This window comes from Python bivittatus, unplaced genomic scaffold (assembly GCF_059951505.1).
Source record: "Python bivittatus isolate LINGU-HERP-01145 unplaced genomic scaffold, Pbiv_v1 ctg000310_np1212, whole genome shotgun sequence".
NCBI lineage: Eukaryota > Metazoa > Chordata > Lepidosauria > Squamata > Pythonidae > Python > Python bivittatus.
This window is the reverse complement of record NW_028277054.1, coordinates 13,243,894-13,264,130: the sequence shown is the minus strand read 5'-3', so window position 1 is coordinate 13,264,130 and position 20,237 is coordinate 13,243,894. Positions and strand designations below refer to the sequence as shown.

General features: G+C 42.6%; 1 protein-coding gene across 2 annotated transcripts in view; it reads left to right on the top strand.

Moving 5' to 3' along the window:
* SYTL1 (synaptotagmin like 1) overlaps positions 1–19,637 on the top strand; it is a 39,866-nt gene extending 20,229 nt beyond the window's left edge. For both annotated transcript variants that reach the window (XM_088140152.1, XM_088140153.1), the window contains 13 exons: positions 1,159–1,307; positions 1,880–2,051; positions 3,034–3,085; positions 3,800–3,863; positions 6,182–6,279; positions 7,168–7,296; positions 9,229–9,395; positions 9,988–10,090; positions 10,771–10,932; positions 15,808–15,886; positions 16,792–16,891; positions 18,685–18,890; positions 19,492–19,637. In XM_088140152.1, the coding sequence (XP_087996278.1) occupies positions 1,159–1,307; positions 1,880–2,051; positions 3,034–3,085; positions 3,800–3,863; positions 6,182–6,279; positions 7,168–7,296; positions 9,229–9,395; positions 9,988–10,090; positions 10,771–10,932; positions 15,808–15,886; positions 16,792–16,891; positions 18,685–18,890; positions 19,492–19,637 (1,627 nt within the window). The remainder of the gene's footprint in view (positions 1–1,158; positions 1,308–1,879; positions 2,052–3,033; positions 3,086–3,799; positions 3,864–6,181; positions 6,280–7,167; positions 7,297–9,228; positions 9,396–9,987; positions 10,091–10,770; positions 10,933–15,807; positions 15,887–16,791; positions 16,892–18,684; positions 18,891–19,491) is intronic.
* Positions 19,638–20,237: the final 600 nt, after the last annotated feature.

The following is a 20,237-nucleotide window of genomic DNA, read 5'->3' as shown; positions in this document are numbered from 1 at the left end:
TTTGATTCAAGTTATATGACCACCCATCTCACCAAGGGTGCTCTGGGCAGTGAACAGTTAAAAACATCAATATAAGAATAAAAAGATACATATACAGTACATTCTCTCTCTCTCTCTCTTTCTCTCTCTCTCTCTCTCTCTCACACACACACACACACACACACACAAACAAAAGACAGAAAAATGGAAATTGAGGATATACCCATCAACAGTAGACTAATAATACCTCACAGGTTCAACTAATCTCCCGACCCCTATGCCTGGGTGAAGAGCCAAGTCTTAAAAGACCAGCAGGGACGGGGCATAATGACAGTATGCAAAAAGATCCAAATGATAAAATTGCAGCAATATCACCAGAAATTGCATGTTTTGCACCACAACATCTAATGTCCCTTGTCCTCCCTTGCTACCTCATGAATGCAGATGTGTACGGGGATCCTTAACCAACCTTGAGGCTCCTCCTGGTTGATAATGCCTCCTTACAAAGCAATAATGCAGGTTTGGTTGTGTAACAATCTGCACAGAGTATTAAGTATGCTATTAGTATGTATTTGAGTTGGGAGGAGGTATATCCCTCCTAGATTATGTTAGCTGAAGACTTTCAGCTTCTCAACCTTGGTCATGCCAGCTGTGATTTATGTGAGTCTGACAGACAATACATTTCCTCCCTGGCATATGGATTACTGACTAGTCCAGTGTTTCTCAACCTTGGCAACTTCAAGATATATGGACTTCAACTCCCAGAATTCCCCAGCTAGCCAGGAATTCTGGGAGTTGAAGTCCACACATCTTGAAGTTGCCAAGGTAGAGAAACACTGGACTAGTCTTATGCCTACTCAGAAAGTAGTCACCTTGAGTTCAGTTGGATTTACTTCCAGGTAACCAAACATAAGGTTGCATTTAGCTACCATGGTTTCAGCTTTTCAGAGAGGCATTGGAATCTCCTTTTCCCAGTTCCTTGTTGGGTTGAATTAGTAGTTTTAACTGTTTTGATTCACTTTTAACTATCTGTGTTTTGTTAGCTGCCTTGAAAGCTTTATGGGCAAAACAGTTGGATTCCAAATAGATGATAATGAGGAGGAAGAGGAAGAGGAGCTTCTGGCACAGGGAAGCTTTCCAACTTGTCTGTTTCTCTTTCCCTCTTTCTACTGCCTCAAGCCAACTGCGCAAGTCTATCTCTGACCCAAACTGGCTGAAGCTCTTGTCCGGCGAATGGTTTCGTGATGTCCGTTCCAAACGGCACCAGCGCAATCTCTTCGGGGCAGACATTGTCCGAGCTTCGATCCGGCGGAGAAAGAAGCCCAAAGGTAAGAGGAGAATACAGTACTTGGCTTGACTGTTCTCTATTCCTTAGGTTCCAAGACTAAGGAAAAAGAAACAAGAGAATCAATCTTTTGGGAGCTAACTAACTTACGAAGATGCTCCTCAAATCATCACAGAATCCTAGGATTGGAAGAACCTTGGTGGTCTTCTAGTCTAACCCCCTGCCCAGTGCAGGGATCCTCATCCCATTCTGGACAAAAGGCTGTCCCATCTTTTTTTGAAGTCCTCCAGTGATGGAGCACCCACCGCTCCTGGAGGCAGGCCGTTCCGTTGCTTAACAACTCTCACAGTCTTTTAATCTAGCTTTTAATGTAGCTTTTAGATGGGAGGATTGTCTCAGATTGCTCAGAATGTCATGAGGATGGTGGATTTTTTTTTTCTGTCTGATCTCCCTTTTTTGAGGTGGTGGGGAGAATTGTCTTCAGTTCAGGGTTCTCATCCTTTTGGATTCATGTAGTACTGTTCCTGAAAAGAAAGGTACCTTTAGTTAATGTTGACTTTGTGATGATGCATAATGCCAGGCAGTAAAAGAGTTACTACTTTCACCCTATCAAAGCACATGAACAGGAATTCAAACAACAAAGCAGCCTGGAGAATATAGATGTGATCCATGAACCTGTGCCAGAGGATGAGAACACGATGGAGGCTCTGGATGTGCCAGAGGATGAGAACACGATGGAGGCTCTGGGTGTGCCAGAGGATGAGAAGACAACAGAGGCTATGGATGTGTAAGCAGCTTTCATATTCAGGTGGAAGGAAGGTCTGTCTTTGCTCTGAAAATGCAAGCTTCTCCAAAAGTGTTCCAAACAGCTAAAATTTCATTCTTAGAGCAGAAAACAGTCCCTAAATGATCAAGGAAGAAGAGTTATTTGAGAAAGCTGTAGACATTTTTCTAAGGGTGATGACATAACAAGGTCTTGCAACAGAAGCTCCAGCAAAGAGCTAGAGCTAGGAAATGTGCCTAAAATGTGCCTTGCAAACAAGTTTGGTTCAGCAAAAAGAAATGTCAATCCAGGCATTGTAATCCAATCCCTGGATTGAACACGTGGTTTGAAGAATTTCAGGACAAGGTATTTCTTCTGAGCCCAACTCAGGAATTAGAGCTGCTAGAATTGGAGCTTGATCTAGATCCTTTCACAAGTAAATCTGTTCCTTTCTTTGATTTAACTAGATAGAATTATTTCTGCTACTGTTAAACTTTTGGGTATCAGAAATCTTGCTGATCATCTGTGTATCACCTGGGGCTCTGCTTTCCCCCATTCATAATCCAGCGTTTTTGAGAAAATCCAAAAGTACAACATTCCCAGGACAGAGTAGTCCAACCTCTTCTCGAAGGCCTCTACTGAGAGGAAAGTCCCTGAATCCCTTATATTGGAGAGGGGATCCTGTGTCCTCCAGATGAACTACAGCTCTCAGGAGCTCCCACTGGCATGGTCAATAATGAGGGAAGCTGGGAAAGTTAGTTTAGCATCACCTGCAGAGCCATGTGATCTCCACTCCACTCTTAACTGCTTTTATCATCTACACTTTTCAGTTGAAATTTACCCTTATCTGGGGCAGTAGAAGACAGGTTGCCCTCTGGAAGGAGCTCTCTTATGAGCAGCTTCTGGAAGGCAGTCCAGGTGGAACCCAACCAGATGTCTCCTGGGGACTGAACCAGCAAGCTTGCTATGAAATTATAATTATAATCACATCTCCATTTCCTCATAGGCTGCTCCCTGAGACCATCATGCCTCAGTCACCCCAGCTAACAGAGACCCTGGTAAGTGGTTTATTGTGGCTAAGGAATCCATCATCCAGAGTAGATGGTGGTTGTGAACATTTGTGCCAGTTGTAGATGACAGTGATACCAAGGAGGTGGAACAGTAGAGTCCAGATGCTGGAGCTGAAGAAGGGCCAGGTCAGCTGCCAACATACTCATTTCTAGTGCTATCCCTGCCAATATCGCACTGGGAGCAGAAAGGGCATAGCTGAGTATCACTCCTAAAATGGAGGAACATTAATTTGGCTCCGGAAACCAAAATGGGCAACCTCTAGATGCTTCTGAACTTCCAGTTCCTTCTTAGCCGTCCAATAATGAAGGATGCTGAGAGCTGCCGTGTGGCAACATCTGGAAGGCCACCATTTGCCAAATTTGCCCTTTGGTGTTAAAAGTGCCCCCTTTGAAAATCTCGATTCTTCATTTTGAGAGCAAGAACCTTCCCAAACTACAGGGTGACATTTGTGCAAATAACATTTGTAAAATCCAAAGTAGAAGATTTTAATGTTAGAAATCTCCAAATAGCCCTGGAGACTTGTGGATCCAGAGTATTTTGCTGTTGTTAACTCCAGGCTGCTTTGACAAACGGCTTGGGCTGTGTAGCTCTGGATGCAGTTATGGTCACTGATGCAGTTTGCTTATGGTGAGAAGGATCTGAAGATACGTTTGGGCTCCGATCACCTACATCCAGGTCACGTCTCTCTCTCTCTCTTTTAGGAGGTCGATTTGACGTCCAAGGATGCAGTCTGTTCCCAAGAGTTGATAGTTGAAAACATTCTAGGTAAAAACACCTAAGAAATGTGCATCTGTGCCAGGATGTGAAGCCTGGGGCAGCTACAAGACATGGTGTGAAATGTATTCAATGGTGTTAGTGTGCGGGTATTTCTTTTTAGTGTAATTAACCACGTAGGTTCCCTCTATGTAACCCTAGAGCAATGTTTGTCAACTTTAAGATGGGTGGACTTCAACTCCCAGAATTCCCCAGCCAGCCATGCTGGCTGGGGAATTCTGGGAGTTGAAGTCCACCCATCTTAAAGTTACCAAGGTTGAGAAATACTGCCCTAGAAGAAGAGTTGGGGCTGCAGGGGTCAGAGGGAGGCAGCACACTCTATTTCCCCATAGCCATTATTCTGATGAAAATTCACTCCTTCTCCCAATGAGGGTTCTTATTTCTACAGGGAGAATTCCCATTAGTACTCCAGAAGCTATTTCCCAGTGCAAAGATCAGTGCTGGGAAGGGAAGAATAGCTAAGGTCCCGGGAAGGACAAAGATTAATTCAGCTCTCCCATCCCACTTGGGGTTGTCCTCGGACCTCCCCTCCTCTATCAGCTGTTTATTTGTTTCCACAGCATAAAGCAAACCATGTACCAGAAGCAATAACCCAGCTTCTTCCTCTCCATCTCCAGGGTGCGTTAGACCCATCAGCTCCCACCCTCATTTCTCCCCACCCCTCCCTCCTCTTCTGCTCTTCGTAATAGCAAATCATGCCATCCACCTAAAGAGGTAATCTGCTGCTCCCCAAAGCTTTTGCCCCCATAATTTGGTTAGTCTTGAAGTGCTTCCACACTGTGCCTACTTTTTAATTTTCATTTTATTTATTTATTTATTCAATTTAAATGTATTAAATTTATATGCCCTCCATCTCCCCCAGAGGGCGACTTTAAGTTGAAGTTGAGGCCAAAGTAGGATATTTCTGCAAGTGGCATGTATATTCTCTGCAGTGGTTAGGGATCACCTTCTAGGCTGTGGCTTCTGCCTTCCTTGTATAGACTTTTTCGGCCACTTGAGGTGCAAAGGCTCAATTTCCACTTCTGCGTGTCCTTCCTGGTTCAAGGGATGTGCCTTTGAGATTAGATGGGATAGGCATCTTGTATTTGCTCTAAGGGCAGTGTCATCTTTTGTAGTAATTGGTGACCTTAGATCAGTGTTTCTCAACCTTGGCAACTTTAAGATACGTGGACTTCAACTCCCAGAATTCCCCAGCCAGCATGGCTGGCTGGGGAATTCTGGGAGTTGAAGTCCACGTATCTTAAAGTTGCCAAGGTTGAGAAACATTGGCTTCGAGGAACCCACTGTGCTCATTTGTCATTGTTATTTCTTTGGAAAGATAAGCAAGGAAGTTGTTAAATTCTACTTCAAGCCTGGAGAACACTTGCAAATAGGCTGTGAAAACAATTTTAGCAATGTGTGCATGTTTGTTTATGTTATTCAATGTTACTCAACATTGCTTCTGTTGGTCCTTTAAACGGGACAAACAAGAACATTGAAAATCCTGTTCCACTGGCACTTTGGAGATTTTGGAAGATATTTTCCAGTGATTCCTGAACTTTAGTCATGAGGACTTGAAGTCTGCCTTTAAAGCACTCTAGCACAAGCCATGAACTTTGGATTCTCAAGCGCCTGGACATTTTTCCTCATGCCATTAAGTGTACTAAGACCCTGAGCCAAAAATCAGGAGGAACTTGGTTTGAATCTCACTTTCTTGCTGGTTGATGACCTCAATAAAGTTTGACTGATTGCATCTCACTTTGATGCAGTCATGGCAATGTGGCTCACCTTCATGCATTCAAGACCACGTTCTTTTAGTTCCCCCCACCCCCACAAGTTACCTCTACTGAATGGAGATGTTTAAATTATTCAACTGGACTGTTGACAGAATTACTGGATAATAAATGTAAAACCCTGTGAGCCTTAATATTCCATGGTCTTCTATACTAATAGCTGACTGATCTTCTGATGTCTGTCACTCACCCAAAAGCAGACTTGGGGGAATTCCAAGGTCAGTGGTAGTACAAAATTGCTTTAGGAAAACAATCTTCGAAGATTGGGGGAAGGGCTCCAAAATCACCTAATGAGGAATGAGCCTGCTTGCTGCCTCTTGAGTGGGTGTCTGGGTGGGTGGGTGGGTGCGAATGAGATGGAATTGGCTGGCTGGCATTTTGAGCAGGAACACCCCATGCTGTGACATTTTGAGGCAGTTCTCATTTGTGCTGCATGTTATGACTTGATGCCAGCATTAAATCTTGCACGGAATTGCTGGGTTTCCAAGTCTCATGACTCATTTTGTCCTTACCCATTAACCCCGCTGCCCATTGTAGAGAGAAGCAGCTCATTTAGCAGCCTGAGTTCTGAGACGGGGGAAGTGGAACAAGAAGAACAACCTGGATCTGACCCAGCCCTCAAGGACGTGGTCCAGGTAGGAAGGCAGCGAAGGCCCCTTGACCCCACTCCAAATGAGGGCCTGAAGAAATGCATGCTCAAGGGAAAAACACGTGTCTTCTTGGGAAAGGGACTTGGGACCTTTAGCTGAAATTCTTGCTTTATTCCAGACAGACTGGGTGATTGCGCATCCTTGAAGACATTATTCTTGAGGATCTATCTCTTTTAGTGACTGCAGTTTATATGGCCCTCGTATCCAATCAAAGTTCTAAGCAGCTTCCAAAATAATATAAACTTTACAGTTAAAACAGTGGTAAAACAGAAAGCGAAGTATCTTGAGGTACAACAGCATCCAGAGCCTGAGCTATTCCTAGGCTTACTAGAATAGATTTGAATCCAAAAAACCCCAACAGAGTTGAAAATGATGACATCTTTTCATCTGAATCTACACAAATGGCATAAATTAATTGTCCAGACCAGTGTTTCTCCACCTTGGCAATTTGAAGTTGTGTGGACTTCACCTCCCAGAAATCCCCAGCCAGCATGGCTGGCTGGGGAATTCTGGGAGGTGAAGTCCACACATCCTCAAGCTGTCAAGGTGGAGAAACTCTGGTCCAGACTGTGCCTGAGATAATGGACTTTACCTTTTATTCAGAAGTAAAGTCCAAACTAAAATTTTGTCTGTTGTGTCTTCACTCCCTGAATGGGGATCCATAACATTGAAGTTTTACTGTGTAACCCTGAACTGGGAGTTCACATCCAGAAGGACATACTGAAGCTTTGAAGTAGGATCTCCCTTTTGTACGTGTCCTTCTGCAGCTGGAATTTCAGGGATTGATTTTCAGGTTTGGCGATTACCATGTTGCCGGCAGGTTATGAGAACAATTTTTCCTCTTTTCTTCCCCTGATTATTTTGAAACCTTAGAATAACAAAGGCTTGGAAAATGGACAAAGGTCCACTTTGACTTCATTACCATCAAAGGAGAATCCAGTGAGCCCCCAGTCTAAAGGGGTGAATGCTAGTTCCTCTGCCTCCAGTTTGAGTTCATCCACGGTATGTGATTTCACGGCTGGAATCAGAGCATAACGGGGGAAGCTGGGAAGCTAAAAGCTGCATTATACAGGGTTGGGGTGCAAAGCATGGTGCTGGGGTTGTCTGATTTTCCCCCGATTTATGGTTAGAACTTCTTTTCCCTTCCCCCCTTATTTTTATCTTTTATCTTTTTTATATTCTATTGATTGTATTGTAATGTCTTTGACTGTCATGAGCCTCCGAGAATTGTTGAAAGTCGAGCAGCATGCAAGTGTTATAAATTATTATTATATTTGTATTAGACTTAGAGGTATAGTCAGAGGGAAAACAAGAGAAAAATAGACTGGACAAATAGGATATAGAAAGGAGATTTACAAGCATTTTAAAATTAATGGAAACAATTCCTAATGGCATTGATTAGAAATCTGCATTTTTCTGCCGATCCCCTATTAGAGTATGTTATATCAATTGCAAGTTTTAAGTCAATATGAAAATAGATCACTATTAAAATCAGGTTATTTTGCAGCCGTTCACAACTGTAACCAGTATGATTCAAATTCTAAGTTAGAAACTGAAATAAAAAATTATAATTTCTGCCTAATCTAAGGAATTTGGTGAATTTAAAAGATCATAAAGAGTTCAATATTGTAATCTTAATTACTGATCTTAGGAAAACACCAAATTTTGGCTACAGCACAAACCTGTTCACAAGTTTATAGTCGAAAAACGGATTCCACATTGAATTAAATTCTATGTCAGATTTATTTTTTCAAATATGAAATTAGGTTTGATTTCAGTGCATATATTTTGGGGTGAAACCTAAGGGTTGTCTTGGCGTTTAAAAAAATGGGCTAAACCTAGTTTAGGGCTTCCATTTCTCTGTATTTCTTCTCCAAATGGCAGGAAATGGTGTCATCAGTTTTTAACAGTTATGGTCAAAGCAGGTTCCAAGAATTGCAAAAATGGTCCTGGGGTGAAAGCAGTCCTAGAGTTGCAGGCTGCTTCAGCAGAAAATGCCCTTCCCTGATATCCTTCCCTGAATAGTTCTGAATCCTAGAATCCTAGGGTTGGAATGAATGTTGGGGGTTTTCTAGTCCAACCATCTGCCCAGGATGGGTATCTTCAGACCATCCCAGACAAATGCCTGCCTAACCTTTGTCTGAAAAGCTCCAGTGATGGAGCGCTCATAACTCCAGGAGGCAGGCTGTGCCACTGCTTAATAGCTCTCAGCTCAGGACGTTCCTCCTTACTTCAAGTTTGAATCTCTGCATGCAAATCTTCCAGTTGTTGGTTCTTGTCCTACCCTCTGGCACTGCAGAGAATAAATCCACACCCTCTTCCTTGTGGCAGCCCTCTAAGTATTGGAAGACTGCTCTATCATGTTTCCCCTTAGCCTTCTCTTCTTTAAGCTAAACATACCCAGTTTTTTTTTAACCATTCTGCTTAGGATTTAGCCTCCAAGTCCCTCACCATTTTTGTTGCTCTTCTTTGCACTTTTTCTAGCCTCTTTACATGGTATGTCCACCCGTAAGTGGAGGGAATGACTTAGATGCAGGAAAACTTCTCTGGGTCCCCCAGCTTATTTGGAACTTCTCCCTTCCCTTCCCTTCCCTTCCCTTCCCTTCCCTTCCCTTCCCTTCCCTTCCCTTCCCTTCCCTTCCCTTCCCTTCCCTTCCCTTCCCTTCCCTTCCCTTCCCTTCCCTTCCCTTCCCTTCCCTTCCCTTCCCTTCCCTTCCCTTCCCTTCCCTGATGATGAGGGAAACAATTTCAGTAAAGCAATTCTTTGGTTTGGGCTGGGTGTAGCATGGCTATTGAACAGCTTTTGCTTTTTTTTTTTCTTTCAAATTTCCATGAAAGATTTCACACTCTTGAGGACCAAAATTTTGTCCTTGCCCTGTATTGAGATTCTCTCCCTTCCTTCCTTGATTCTTGACTGTTCTTATCTCACTGCAGATGAGTGGGAGTATGATGAGCATGTTCAGTGACAATGACATTGGGAGCATAGATGTCCGTGGTTGCATCCAGTTCTCCCTGCGCTATGACTCCTCCAGGAAGGAACTGCATGTCCAGATCGTTCAATGCCGAGACCTTGCTGAAGCTAAAAAGCAGCGGTCAGACCCGTACGTTTGGGGAAGGGGCTGGCTCTGCAGACCACCAGTTTCCACATCCTTGAACTGTCTGAAGGGCACCTGGGTGTGTGAATCACAATTTCGAGACAACAAGCTTTCAAGGGACTTGTGGCCACCACTAGCATGATGATACCATAATCAAACTTTGGTTTAATGGAGCTTCCTTTAGTAGATTTTTATTAAAGGAAATCTGGATTTGGACATCCCAACAATAATGAATTAAATCTGGATAGTCTGATAGCTTTTGCACTGCTATAAAACTGCAGGGGTTGTTATTTGCATAAATTGAAATCATTTGCATAACCATGTAATATAAATTTACATAATTATATCCTTATGCAAATGATGTCAATTTATACAAATCCTGTGAACTGATTGCTTTTCTGTAAATTTATATAATTCGTGATTGGCCAAAGGCCATAATAAAAATCTGTTTGTACATTATTTGGGACAGGAATGGTGTACATTATAGAAATGTCTCAGATGATGTAAAATCTCATTCCAGTGCATCAAGGTGTCAAATTAGGGCATCACTCTCATAGTGAGTTACACTGACTCTGTAACGTCTTTCTCACCCACCCAGGTATGTCAAAACCTACCTGCTTCCTGACAGATCCAATCACAGCAAGAGGAAAACTGCTGTCAAGAAGAGAAGTCTAGATCCTATTTTTAATGAGTCCCTTAAGGTGAGAGAGAAGAAGCAACTTCTGACATTAGTACCTAGTAATCAAAAGCAAAGTTGTGCAAAATTCGCCATTCCAAGGACAGAGCCTTCCAGCATTCTCAAGACGTTCCTTCTTTCTCCTGGAATTGCTAATTCAGCCATTCCCTAGAACACTGATTTGGTAGTTGTTCAGAAGTAAGCTCTCTCTGGCACACCCTAGAACTCAGTTTCTGTCCCAGACAATTTACTTCTAGAAAACTATTGAATCCCTCCTGCTTAGTGTGGTTCTGAAAGGAGAACAGAACATTCCAGGGAACATCAGAAATATTCTCTTAGGAATGGTCAACTTGAAACCCAACTAGTCTAAAGCGTTGTACATAAATGGATGGAGACAGAATGAAGCCGGCGCAGAGGAAGGTGGCATAGAGGTCTGGAATACAAATCCTATGGTAGGGATGAGCGGCCTACGGGGTTCCTTTGTCTCCCAAGTCCTAATTTGCAGTCCTCCTATATTGCCACCAATATTCAGCAATCTCATCCCACAATAAAGGTGAAAATGAGAATGGGAAGACATGGTCTTTCAGATGTTACTGAACAGTGGCTCTACATGAATGTGGGTTGGACCATTGGACTGAACCCCTAAAGTCGTTCATATTTTCTCTTTCCTTTTTCTCCTCTTTTCCCATCAATCTTGATCTGTAGTATAAGATTGAGAAGGCTGAACTCCAGGGCCGGGTCCTGAACCTGTCTGTTTGGCATCATGATACTTTGGGCCGAAACCTTTTCATGGGAGAGGTGGAGATTGCCTTGAATGCCTGGGACTGGAGTGACACAAGTCCAAAGTGGTTCAACCTGCAGCCCAAGGTAAATGACCCTGGTTTGTACCAGATTATGGGAAAATTGTGTGTACTGGTATTAGTTTCCTTCAAACATCTGTAGCATTGCATCCTGTGTAACAACAGAAAAGAAACTCTTGTCTGTGGGTGATGGAGATTAGCTGTATTAGATACCTAATTCTCCATGAAGGTGGGCATTTGCATGATCAAAATTTCCTCCACGTAGAAAATTAGATGCTAGCTTTCTCCTCAATGTTTTAGTTCAGCTTTATAAAGCTAACGGATTTTGTATGGAGAGCAGTTGAATTCTTTGAGTTCTTTCTTGAATTACTTGATAGAATTCAAGAAAGGTCAGGTATAGACCTACTATCTTGATGCCAAGTAAATGCTTTATTTTGCAAACTCTGGAAATATCACTACCCCAAAGTATTTCCGCCTCTTCTTCTGATTAGCTCCACACATTGCTTAGGTCCTGTTTTTTTAACCATGGTTAATTGAATAAATGCTTGGACTCGGTGCTTGGACTCACTCTGCCAGCTATGCCAAAACCATGGTTTCAGCCAGATTTGTTTGTTTAATAGCACTTCAGTCCCACTGCTGAATCTGAAAAGTTCCCAGAGCTGCTTATAATAAAAACCAACAATGTGCCAGTCCTCAGGTCTAAATCTAAACAAGGCTTAACATGAAAGGAAAAAGGGATGAGGAGGGAAATAAAGTGAGTCAGGCACCACTCCTTTTTTTTTTAAAATAGTTTTTATTAAAAGATTTTACATGTATAATAAGAAATACATTCAAAGAAAAAAATATAGTAAATGTGAAAAAGGAAAAGAAAGGAAGAAGCAAAGAAAAATGGAGATAGAGATAAGAAAAAGAAAATAAAAGAACAGAAAACATGAAAATATATATATAAAGAACACCAGAGAAATTATCTAGAACATATAAAGGCATTCCAAATGTATGTTGGAAATGTGAACAACATGAAGGGACATTTTACCATGCTTGGTGGACATGTAAAAAAACTAAAAAAAATTGGATTCAAATACAAACATTGATACAGAGGATTTTAAAAATTAATATTCAATTGAAGCCAGAACTTTTCCTTTTAGGACTGATGGATACACAGTGAGAAAAAAGTCATGGAAAATTATTTCAGTATATTATTACTGCAGCGACATTATTATATACACAAAGATGGAAAGATTTGGCATTACCCACCATGGTGGAATGGTTGGTGAAATTGACAGAACTTGCTGAGATGGCCAAATCGACTTCTTTGATTAGAGAAAGGTCATTATTGACATTCATCAATGACTGTAAACCTCTTATGGGCTTTTTGCATAACAAAGAAAATGATTGTGTGACGTATGGTTTTGATGGTTAGAAAGAATAGGTTATAGAAAGAAGGGAATTATGATGTAATCTTAGAGAGAGAGGTTTGATCGGAATTATATGTATAACTGCTGAGAGGAAGATCAGAAGCCACTTATTTATATTTTACTCAGGCGCCACTCTTAATGTTTTGTCATTTCTATAACGGCCAGCTATGTTGGAAGTGGACTGCTCAGATCACATTGTCATCCAGAGTGGGCAATCCTTTTGCTCATCCTCAGAGAATCATTGGTTCGGTTAACCTTTGAATCTGATCTCCAATTAAGATCAGCTGATAACCATAGGAACTAGTGCTGATGACAATGCCATCTTCTCTGCTTCTGTGGAAGGTCACGCAGTGCTGAGACAGGAATCAATTTTCTGTAGGCGTATAGGCACATGTGGCTCTTTGAAGTGGAAAAGTCCACTGTGTCATAGAGCCACTGCAAATTGTTAAGGAGGGTCTGTGGTTCAATGCAGAGTGCAAGTTATATGTGGTGAAAACTCCCAGCCTCAATATCTTACCATAGAAGCCAACCATTGCCATGCTTTGTAGTCTTACTCCTTGAGGGCAGTGAAATAGAATCACTTTAGGTATATGCTGAATCTGAAATACAGAGAAAGGCCGCAAAAGATCTCTTATAGTTTGGTAACTAGTTAAAAAGAGAAGAGGGAGCAAAGGCAAATGTTGGTTCTCACAGTAGGGGGGACGTGGAGTCTCCCCAGACATCTTTCTGCTGGCTGATGCTCTTTTTAAGAGTTTGGGGTGAGCAGTGAGAGGGCCAACATTGCTAATTAATGGTGGTCAAAATAAAAAGGAAGGGTCCTCCAAAAGCTATCTTCAAATTGCTGGATTTGGCATAAAATGGCAAATGCAGTTCAGAATAAGCAGATGTAAATAATTAATACACATTGAGGCAAATAGGCTACTGCCTTGGTATTCTGACTGACCAAGAAAAAAACCTTGTGTTTGTGGAGATGTCCTTGGTTTAGCACAGCTGACTTTTATAACCCAAGGGACTGTGTGGTTCCATAGCCTAAAGGAATATTATCTTCATGAGTGTGACAGAATAGAGAAGGTACACACTGTTTGCCATCTTGTTACATGTTCTCCTAGACAGACATACTATACTTGTGGTGATAATTGAAGCTGGGAAAGAACTAGGAGAGAGGTTTTTCACACAGAGAGAATCTCTCACAGGGAAGGGAAGTTGAAATGTGTTAAGAAGCTAACAGTAATGTTGAAGTTGGATTCGGAGAGGGAGGAGAATGACTAGCAAGCAAAGATGGAATTAGGCAGTCCTGAGCTGCTGAACAGAAGCAATTTCCAGGGCAATTCAAGATCACTGAAAAGGAGTTGACATCGAAATCAGGAGGAGAATGACACGGCATGGGATCTGTCTATTTGGCACAGATGCCCAGCAGGAGAAGAAGATTTGAAGACAGTGAAAAGAAGATCAAGGTTGCCTAGCCAACGGAAGGTGCTAATTTTTATCTGAAGCCCTTGATTAACTCTTTGGGGAATGTAATAATGGCTAGGTATTTAGCTTAGCTTAGGATAGGCATGCTTTCATATTAGGAGAAGCAATTCTAATGCAGGCAGGAAGATAGTTAATCTTAAAATGGTAAAGGAATTAGGCCATAAAGTGGGGGGGGGGGGGTAGAGGTCTCTTTGTGTGCATTAGCTGAATGCTGCTTGCATAGTTATCTGACTGAATGAGTCAGTCTCATATAGAGAAACTTAATATCTTCTATCCTTGATGTGTTATGAATTAAGAAAATGTTACCCGGTTCACAAGAAGGGCCTTGCATAAGAGGGGCATATGTTGCAATTGATCCTAGAGAAATATTGCACACACACCCCTACATGTGACTGTTGTAATCTTCTCCCACTATGTAAAGCTGCTTCTTGAGCATTTCACAATCTGCTTGTGAAGAGACCAGAGAACAAGGGAGGAATCTGCAGTTAAACCTCACCGTTGCATCTTTCGACAGAAGGAAATTATACTGTGTAGGTGCCACACAGCTGGAATTCTGCCTGCTAACTTTAACACAACACAGTTCCACAAAATTCCATTTTTCCCCATTGCTTTTAGCAATTTGCTATCATGGGGCCTTCCAGGATTAGATGGCAAGGCATATTGCCTCATTTGCTAGGGACAACATAGGGCAATATAGTAGCGTAGAATGAAGGGTAAGAGGACTTGTAGACAAGGCATTCTCTAGGGCAAAAAACACAGAAGACTGGCTTATGTACCAGATCAGTCCTATAGCTGCCAAGCATCTAGGCAGGAAGTCTGTCCACCACCACTAATGCAGTCCTTTTAACTGAAGAAGCCTAGGTGTGAATCTGGGTCTCCCCACATGCAAAGCTAATGCTTTACTACTGAGCCTCAGGCTCTCCCTCTGAGGAATGGAATGGAGTAGAATGAAGCTCTAGGTTTTTGCCTTCCATTCTTCACTAAGGTTGCTATTTTTCTTAGGGTTTATCCTGGATGGCTGCAGACTCCGTTTCTTTTTGCACTGCACTCACCTAGTTTTTACAGGAAAGCTATTAATGCATGATGTGACAAGGGAGGTTGTTTTTCAGAGAGCTTCTTGCAGAGCCTGGTGCTGATTAGGATTGAGAGGGAGGGACTGGCCCAAAGTCACCCAGCTGGCTTCTGTGCCTAAGAAAGGACTGGAACCTGAGCCTCCCTGTTCCACCTTCATCACTATATCATGCTGACTCTTGCTCTCAGCCAGCGTATCGTCCAGGAATTCTGGTTATTGAAGAATTGTTTTAGTTTATCTGTTAAAATGATTTCTATATGATGCTTCTCATAGTGGATCTGGTGCTTTTTCTTCAGCATATTTCCCTTTCCGATCCATCTTAAGAATGTGTTAATATGTCTGGGCAGTTGTATTGTTTCTCACTTTGGTAACTATTGTGATGTGTTATACGTATCTGATGTTCTGCAGGCCAGCTGCTGGGAGAGCACTATATAGGTGTTTTGAATCTAAACTGCTAAGTTTGCAGTGCAGGATTCTCCTTTGTGGATGATGTTGTGTGTCAGAAAGAGATACACGCACGTCATTGCTCTCCTGCTCCAGGTTTGCATCAGCACCAGGGACAGCTCCCAGACCGCCGGCTTTCCAGCCTACCCATTAGGGCTTCCCATAGAGTCCCTGTTCAATTTCCCATCATATTCCACAGCAGCCTTTCCCCAAACTCTCACCCTGCTCAGAAATACTAGGATTGCAGCTCCCAAAATTCCTGTGCTGGGTAGTGATTCTGGGAATACAATTCCAACATTTTCAGTGAATGCCTGGTTGAATAAAATTACCCTATAAGCAATGCAATGTTGTGGACATTGCCTATATCATGCTATTTAGAGGCCACCAGTAGAGAAGTGTACAATTCGCCTGGAGTCCCTTCAAACCTACAACCATTCTTTGGAGCAGGGTTCTCCTAGAATCGTATAGTGGGAAGGGACCTTGGAACTCATGGTCCCATTCCTGCTGTTGGCTGAATCTCTCTTTCCTGCTTTTTCAGACTCCTGCTACACCAGATACTGTCCCCGACCATGGCAAACTCAACCTGGCACTGAAATTCATTCCAGCTGGATCAGAAGGTGAGATTTAAGGAGCCCTGCTTCTTTTGGGGCCTTCTCCCTTGCCTGCCATGGATTGGGGTTGGAAGGGAAATTTCCATTCATACTGCGACACCCATCATGATGACTCCCAGAGAAAATATATCCTTAATGAACCTCAAACAGGGCCATGAAAATGAATGAAACTAGTATTTCAAATGGTATAACCCAGTTTTATTGGGGGGCAGGATTTTTTAATTTGATTTTAAACTATCCTATATAGGCAGAAATATTGTGATAAGAGGATTCTAAGACTTACTGTGGGGGATGGGTACTCTAAATCAGAATGGGAACATGAAAAAAATAGAATCAAAGAGACCATTCTTACTAGTAGGTGGGGGTGGGTGAAATTCAGCTGATCCATCACTTAAAATTCTGATACTTGGGGAGAAGGGGAAACAGTTCTATTTGGCTGGATCGGGGGTCTTTCTCCCCAATGGCTTTAAAGGGGAGGAAACCCCTCTCCCAGTTCCAGGACAGTGCAAGAAATGGCTGATTCTGGGGCTTCTTAGAGCAACAGGTTTCAGAGATGTAGCTGTGAAAAAAAATCAAACAATAACTTCTGGCACTTGAAGACCAACACATTTATTACTGCAAAAGCTTTTGCAGACTACAGACCACTGTCACTGGCAGACATTTATGCCAGAATAAACTTGTTTTATGATACCTTAAAGAATAACAGTTCATTGTTTTGGGAGGAATCCAAGGGACTTTGACTCCAGAAGTCATTAGTTAATCAACTGTGGGCGACAGAAGCAGCTGAAGTCTTAAGTCAGACAGAAATTGGGCTGAATCTTTTGATGATTTTGGCTAACAGGGGTATTGAACTAGAGGTTGGTATTATGTTGGGGGTGGATGCCCCCTTTCTTAACATAGCTTTATTTCAGAGCGTGGACTCCCTCCCACTGGAGAGCTCCATATGTGGGTCAAGAATGCAGAGAACCTTGTGCCTCGGTGGGGGACCACGGTAGATGCCTTCGTTCAATGGTAACTATCAGTGGTTGTAAGACTCTTGTAATGGGGGAAGACTTGGGTTGGCTGAGCAACCGAAGGTCAAGCTGGTTCAAGTATTACGTAGCTTGATGTATATCTAGATGTTCCTTGCTTCTCTCAGCAGAGTGATCAGAATTATTATTTGTCCTGTCTGTCTTTCTCTCCCTCCCTCCCTTGCCAGAAAGACCTGCAATAGATTTTCTTTTCACCTTGTTGTTCTTTCTGCAGAAACTCCTTTTGCTGACAGGGAAATACATGTATTTAAAATGAATCTACTATCTGTACTTTGAAGGGTTTCAGTCCATTATAGAGATAGAAGGTTTTGCTCATGATGGTTTATTCAGAGGTTCCTTAAAAAAAAAAAAAAAGAATGGATGTCACACTGGCTATGTTTGCATGATACAACTGGCCAGGTTTGTTGCTTCCCCAGGATAAACACCATAGTGAGTGGCATCAAACAGCCATGGATGCCCTGATGATAGGTAGCATCTGGTTTCTTATGGCTTCCTAACAGCCATAAATGTTGTTTGCAGGCTAGCTGTTTTTGTTTTTCTATTTTTTATATATATATTTTTTGGGGGGGGGGGGAGAATCCATGGTGACCCAGTCAGAGTCATAGGACAGAAGTGGAGGAGCATAGGACCATAGGAGCATTCTGACCATAGGACAGAAGAGGAGGTCTCATCCCCACCATTTTTCTGCCCAGTTTAACCCCCATATGCCTGCAAAAGGGAAGGTAAAAACTTAAAAAAGAAGGAATTTCTAGAGTGACCTTATTCTATTGTACCAGCACCTGAAAGAGGGTTAACTGTGGAGTCCTTGGGGTTTTCTGAGCTTGGTTGTTTTCTTGCAGATGTTTTGTTACCTGGCTAGGTAACATCTTCAGTGCTAATAACTACAAAAGTCTTGTAGAAGAAAAAGAACTCCCAGATCATGACACAGTTGTTAATTGGTTTTTTCCCCAGTGTCATGGACGCACAAAAAAATCCCCCATTCATTTGGGCCTAAATGGAAAAGAAAAAAAAAGCATATGGACACACCGGGTTGTGTCCTTATAATTTGCTTGTGTGTATCTGATGGGCTGCTGCATGACATAGAATGCTAGTCTCGATGGGTCTTTGCCCAGATCCAGCTACTGGTACACTTGGGTAATTTCAAACTCTAGACTCAATGATCCAGATGGAATTCAAACACCCTTGCCAGTGGATGGGCCCTTCTCTTTAGATGTGATGTGTGTTGCCTCACTAGTTCCAAAATATGGATGGGCTACATGGTCTGCAAATGGAGGCCCTGCTCAATCCGTTGATTGGACTTCTGGACTTTTATCTTAAGTGTCTTCCCCTGAAGACACTTCATTCAGGAAGATTCCTTCTATCATTTTATAAGGTTTCCTCCACAACCTAGTAGCAGCTCTGGAAAGCCAGATGACTTTTTAGGCAGAAGGAGCCTGGGGAGAAAGGCGTAATCCCTCCCTGCCACAGTTCCAGCTCATACACATCTCCCAACATGCAGCTGCTTTTTGTTAAATAAAAGACGTGATTACTTTGGATCACAGCTAGTTTGATCCCTGATTTTTCAGTGTTCAGCCCTCCCTGAAAAAGGCTGCTGTAGTCAATGGACTAAATATCCCTGGAGAGGGGTCAGTTTGCACTGTCCTGGTTTGATAACAGCAAACCAGGAATTCGGGGCTTAGCCATTATCAAAAGGATAGCTGAGCTGAAGTCCTTCCTGTCCAGTTCAGGACAAAACTTCAAAAATATCCATCTTGTTGCCTTAACTTCTTCCAGCTACATCCTCCCTGATGACACCAAGTTGAGCCGCCAGAAGACCCGAACTGTGAAAAAGACTCTCAACCCCACTTTCAATCACACTATGGTCTATGATGGCTTTGAGGTTAAGGACTTAGCAGAGGCATGTGCTGAATTCACTGTCTGGCACCGTGAAACCTTCTCGAAGCAGCGGCTTGGAGGCATCCGATTGAGTCTTGGCACAGGTGAAACACTAAAGCACTAAGAGAATGAAGGATGGATGTACAAAACCTATTGTTCTGGAAATGGAGTACTGGAGAACTTCATTATGTTCCATTCCTCCTCTGACCCATGTCAATTTGCAGTAATCTGTCAGTTTTCCAGAAATCAATTCTCCAACTTCTTCAAGATGTTCTAGAGCAGTAATCCAACCCCAAAGCAGGTGTCATCTAGTACCTAATGTCTGGAATACCTCAAACCACAGGGTTTGGAGGATTAACTTCTGGAAAACTGGTAAAGGCCTCCCACCCCAAAGTCAAGGTGACCCAAAGGGGGAACAGTAGGTTTTCCACATCCCTAGGGGGTACTTAGTCAAATAAGAGGAGGCCTACAGCTCCTTCATGAAGAGTGAATAGACAGTGCTCCATACACCCAGGTTTATGTCCGAGGCTGCAGTTGTATGCACAGGTCCTAGGAATAATGTAGACATTCTGTATTGTGTTCTTCTAGTTCTTGTCTAGAGAATTTGTTTTAGAAATCAGATAGCCTGCCTGCAAAAGACCCTGCTGTCTCTTGCTTATCATAGACAAGGTGACCTCTGACTGAAGACTATGTTTTTTAATGCAGGGAACAGCTATGGTCTACCAGTCCCATGGATGGATTCATCAGAGGAAGAGCGCCACACTTGGGAGATGGTGTTCAAGCACCCACGTGAGTGGGTGGAAGCTACTCTTCCCTTGAGGACCAATCTGAACCCAAGGACTTCATCCTAGCCTTTAGTTCAACAACAGTAGGATGCCTCTGCTATGAGGAAGAATTAGTCTGGTGGCAAATTGATGACTGTACATTATGGAGGCCCTCATTACAACCCCCTTGGTTTGCAGAGGTTAGTCTGCCTAAGAACAAGTTCCTGGTGCTGGGAGGAGCCATGGCCACTGGGACTCCTCTTACCGACTTAAGGAGAACATAGCATGGCTTCTAGAGAGACCTCTTGTGAAAACTCTGCACTGGGATGACTAGGTCACCCACTTCATTTTAAGGAAATAAACTGCCCTATGGTTACCTTTGCCCACCTCCGGTCTTCTCCATGTACACTGTCATCGATTTATAGTTTCCTCTATTTTTTTTAAATAACCATTTTTATTAAACTTCTCTGCACCCCACCTTCATTCCTTGTAGATATCCAGAGAAAGTTAAACAGTCCCTTTAAGTAAGTCCTCCATACTTTCTATAGGTCCCTTAAAGCACGGCTTGCAGTGTCTCTCACCACTGCACCACCAATGCCTACAGCTGCATCACTTGGTTTGTGCTAAAGACTGCAGGGTTGGATGGGGGAAGAAGAAGAGCTGTCCAAACTTGCTGAATTGATTTTA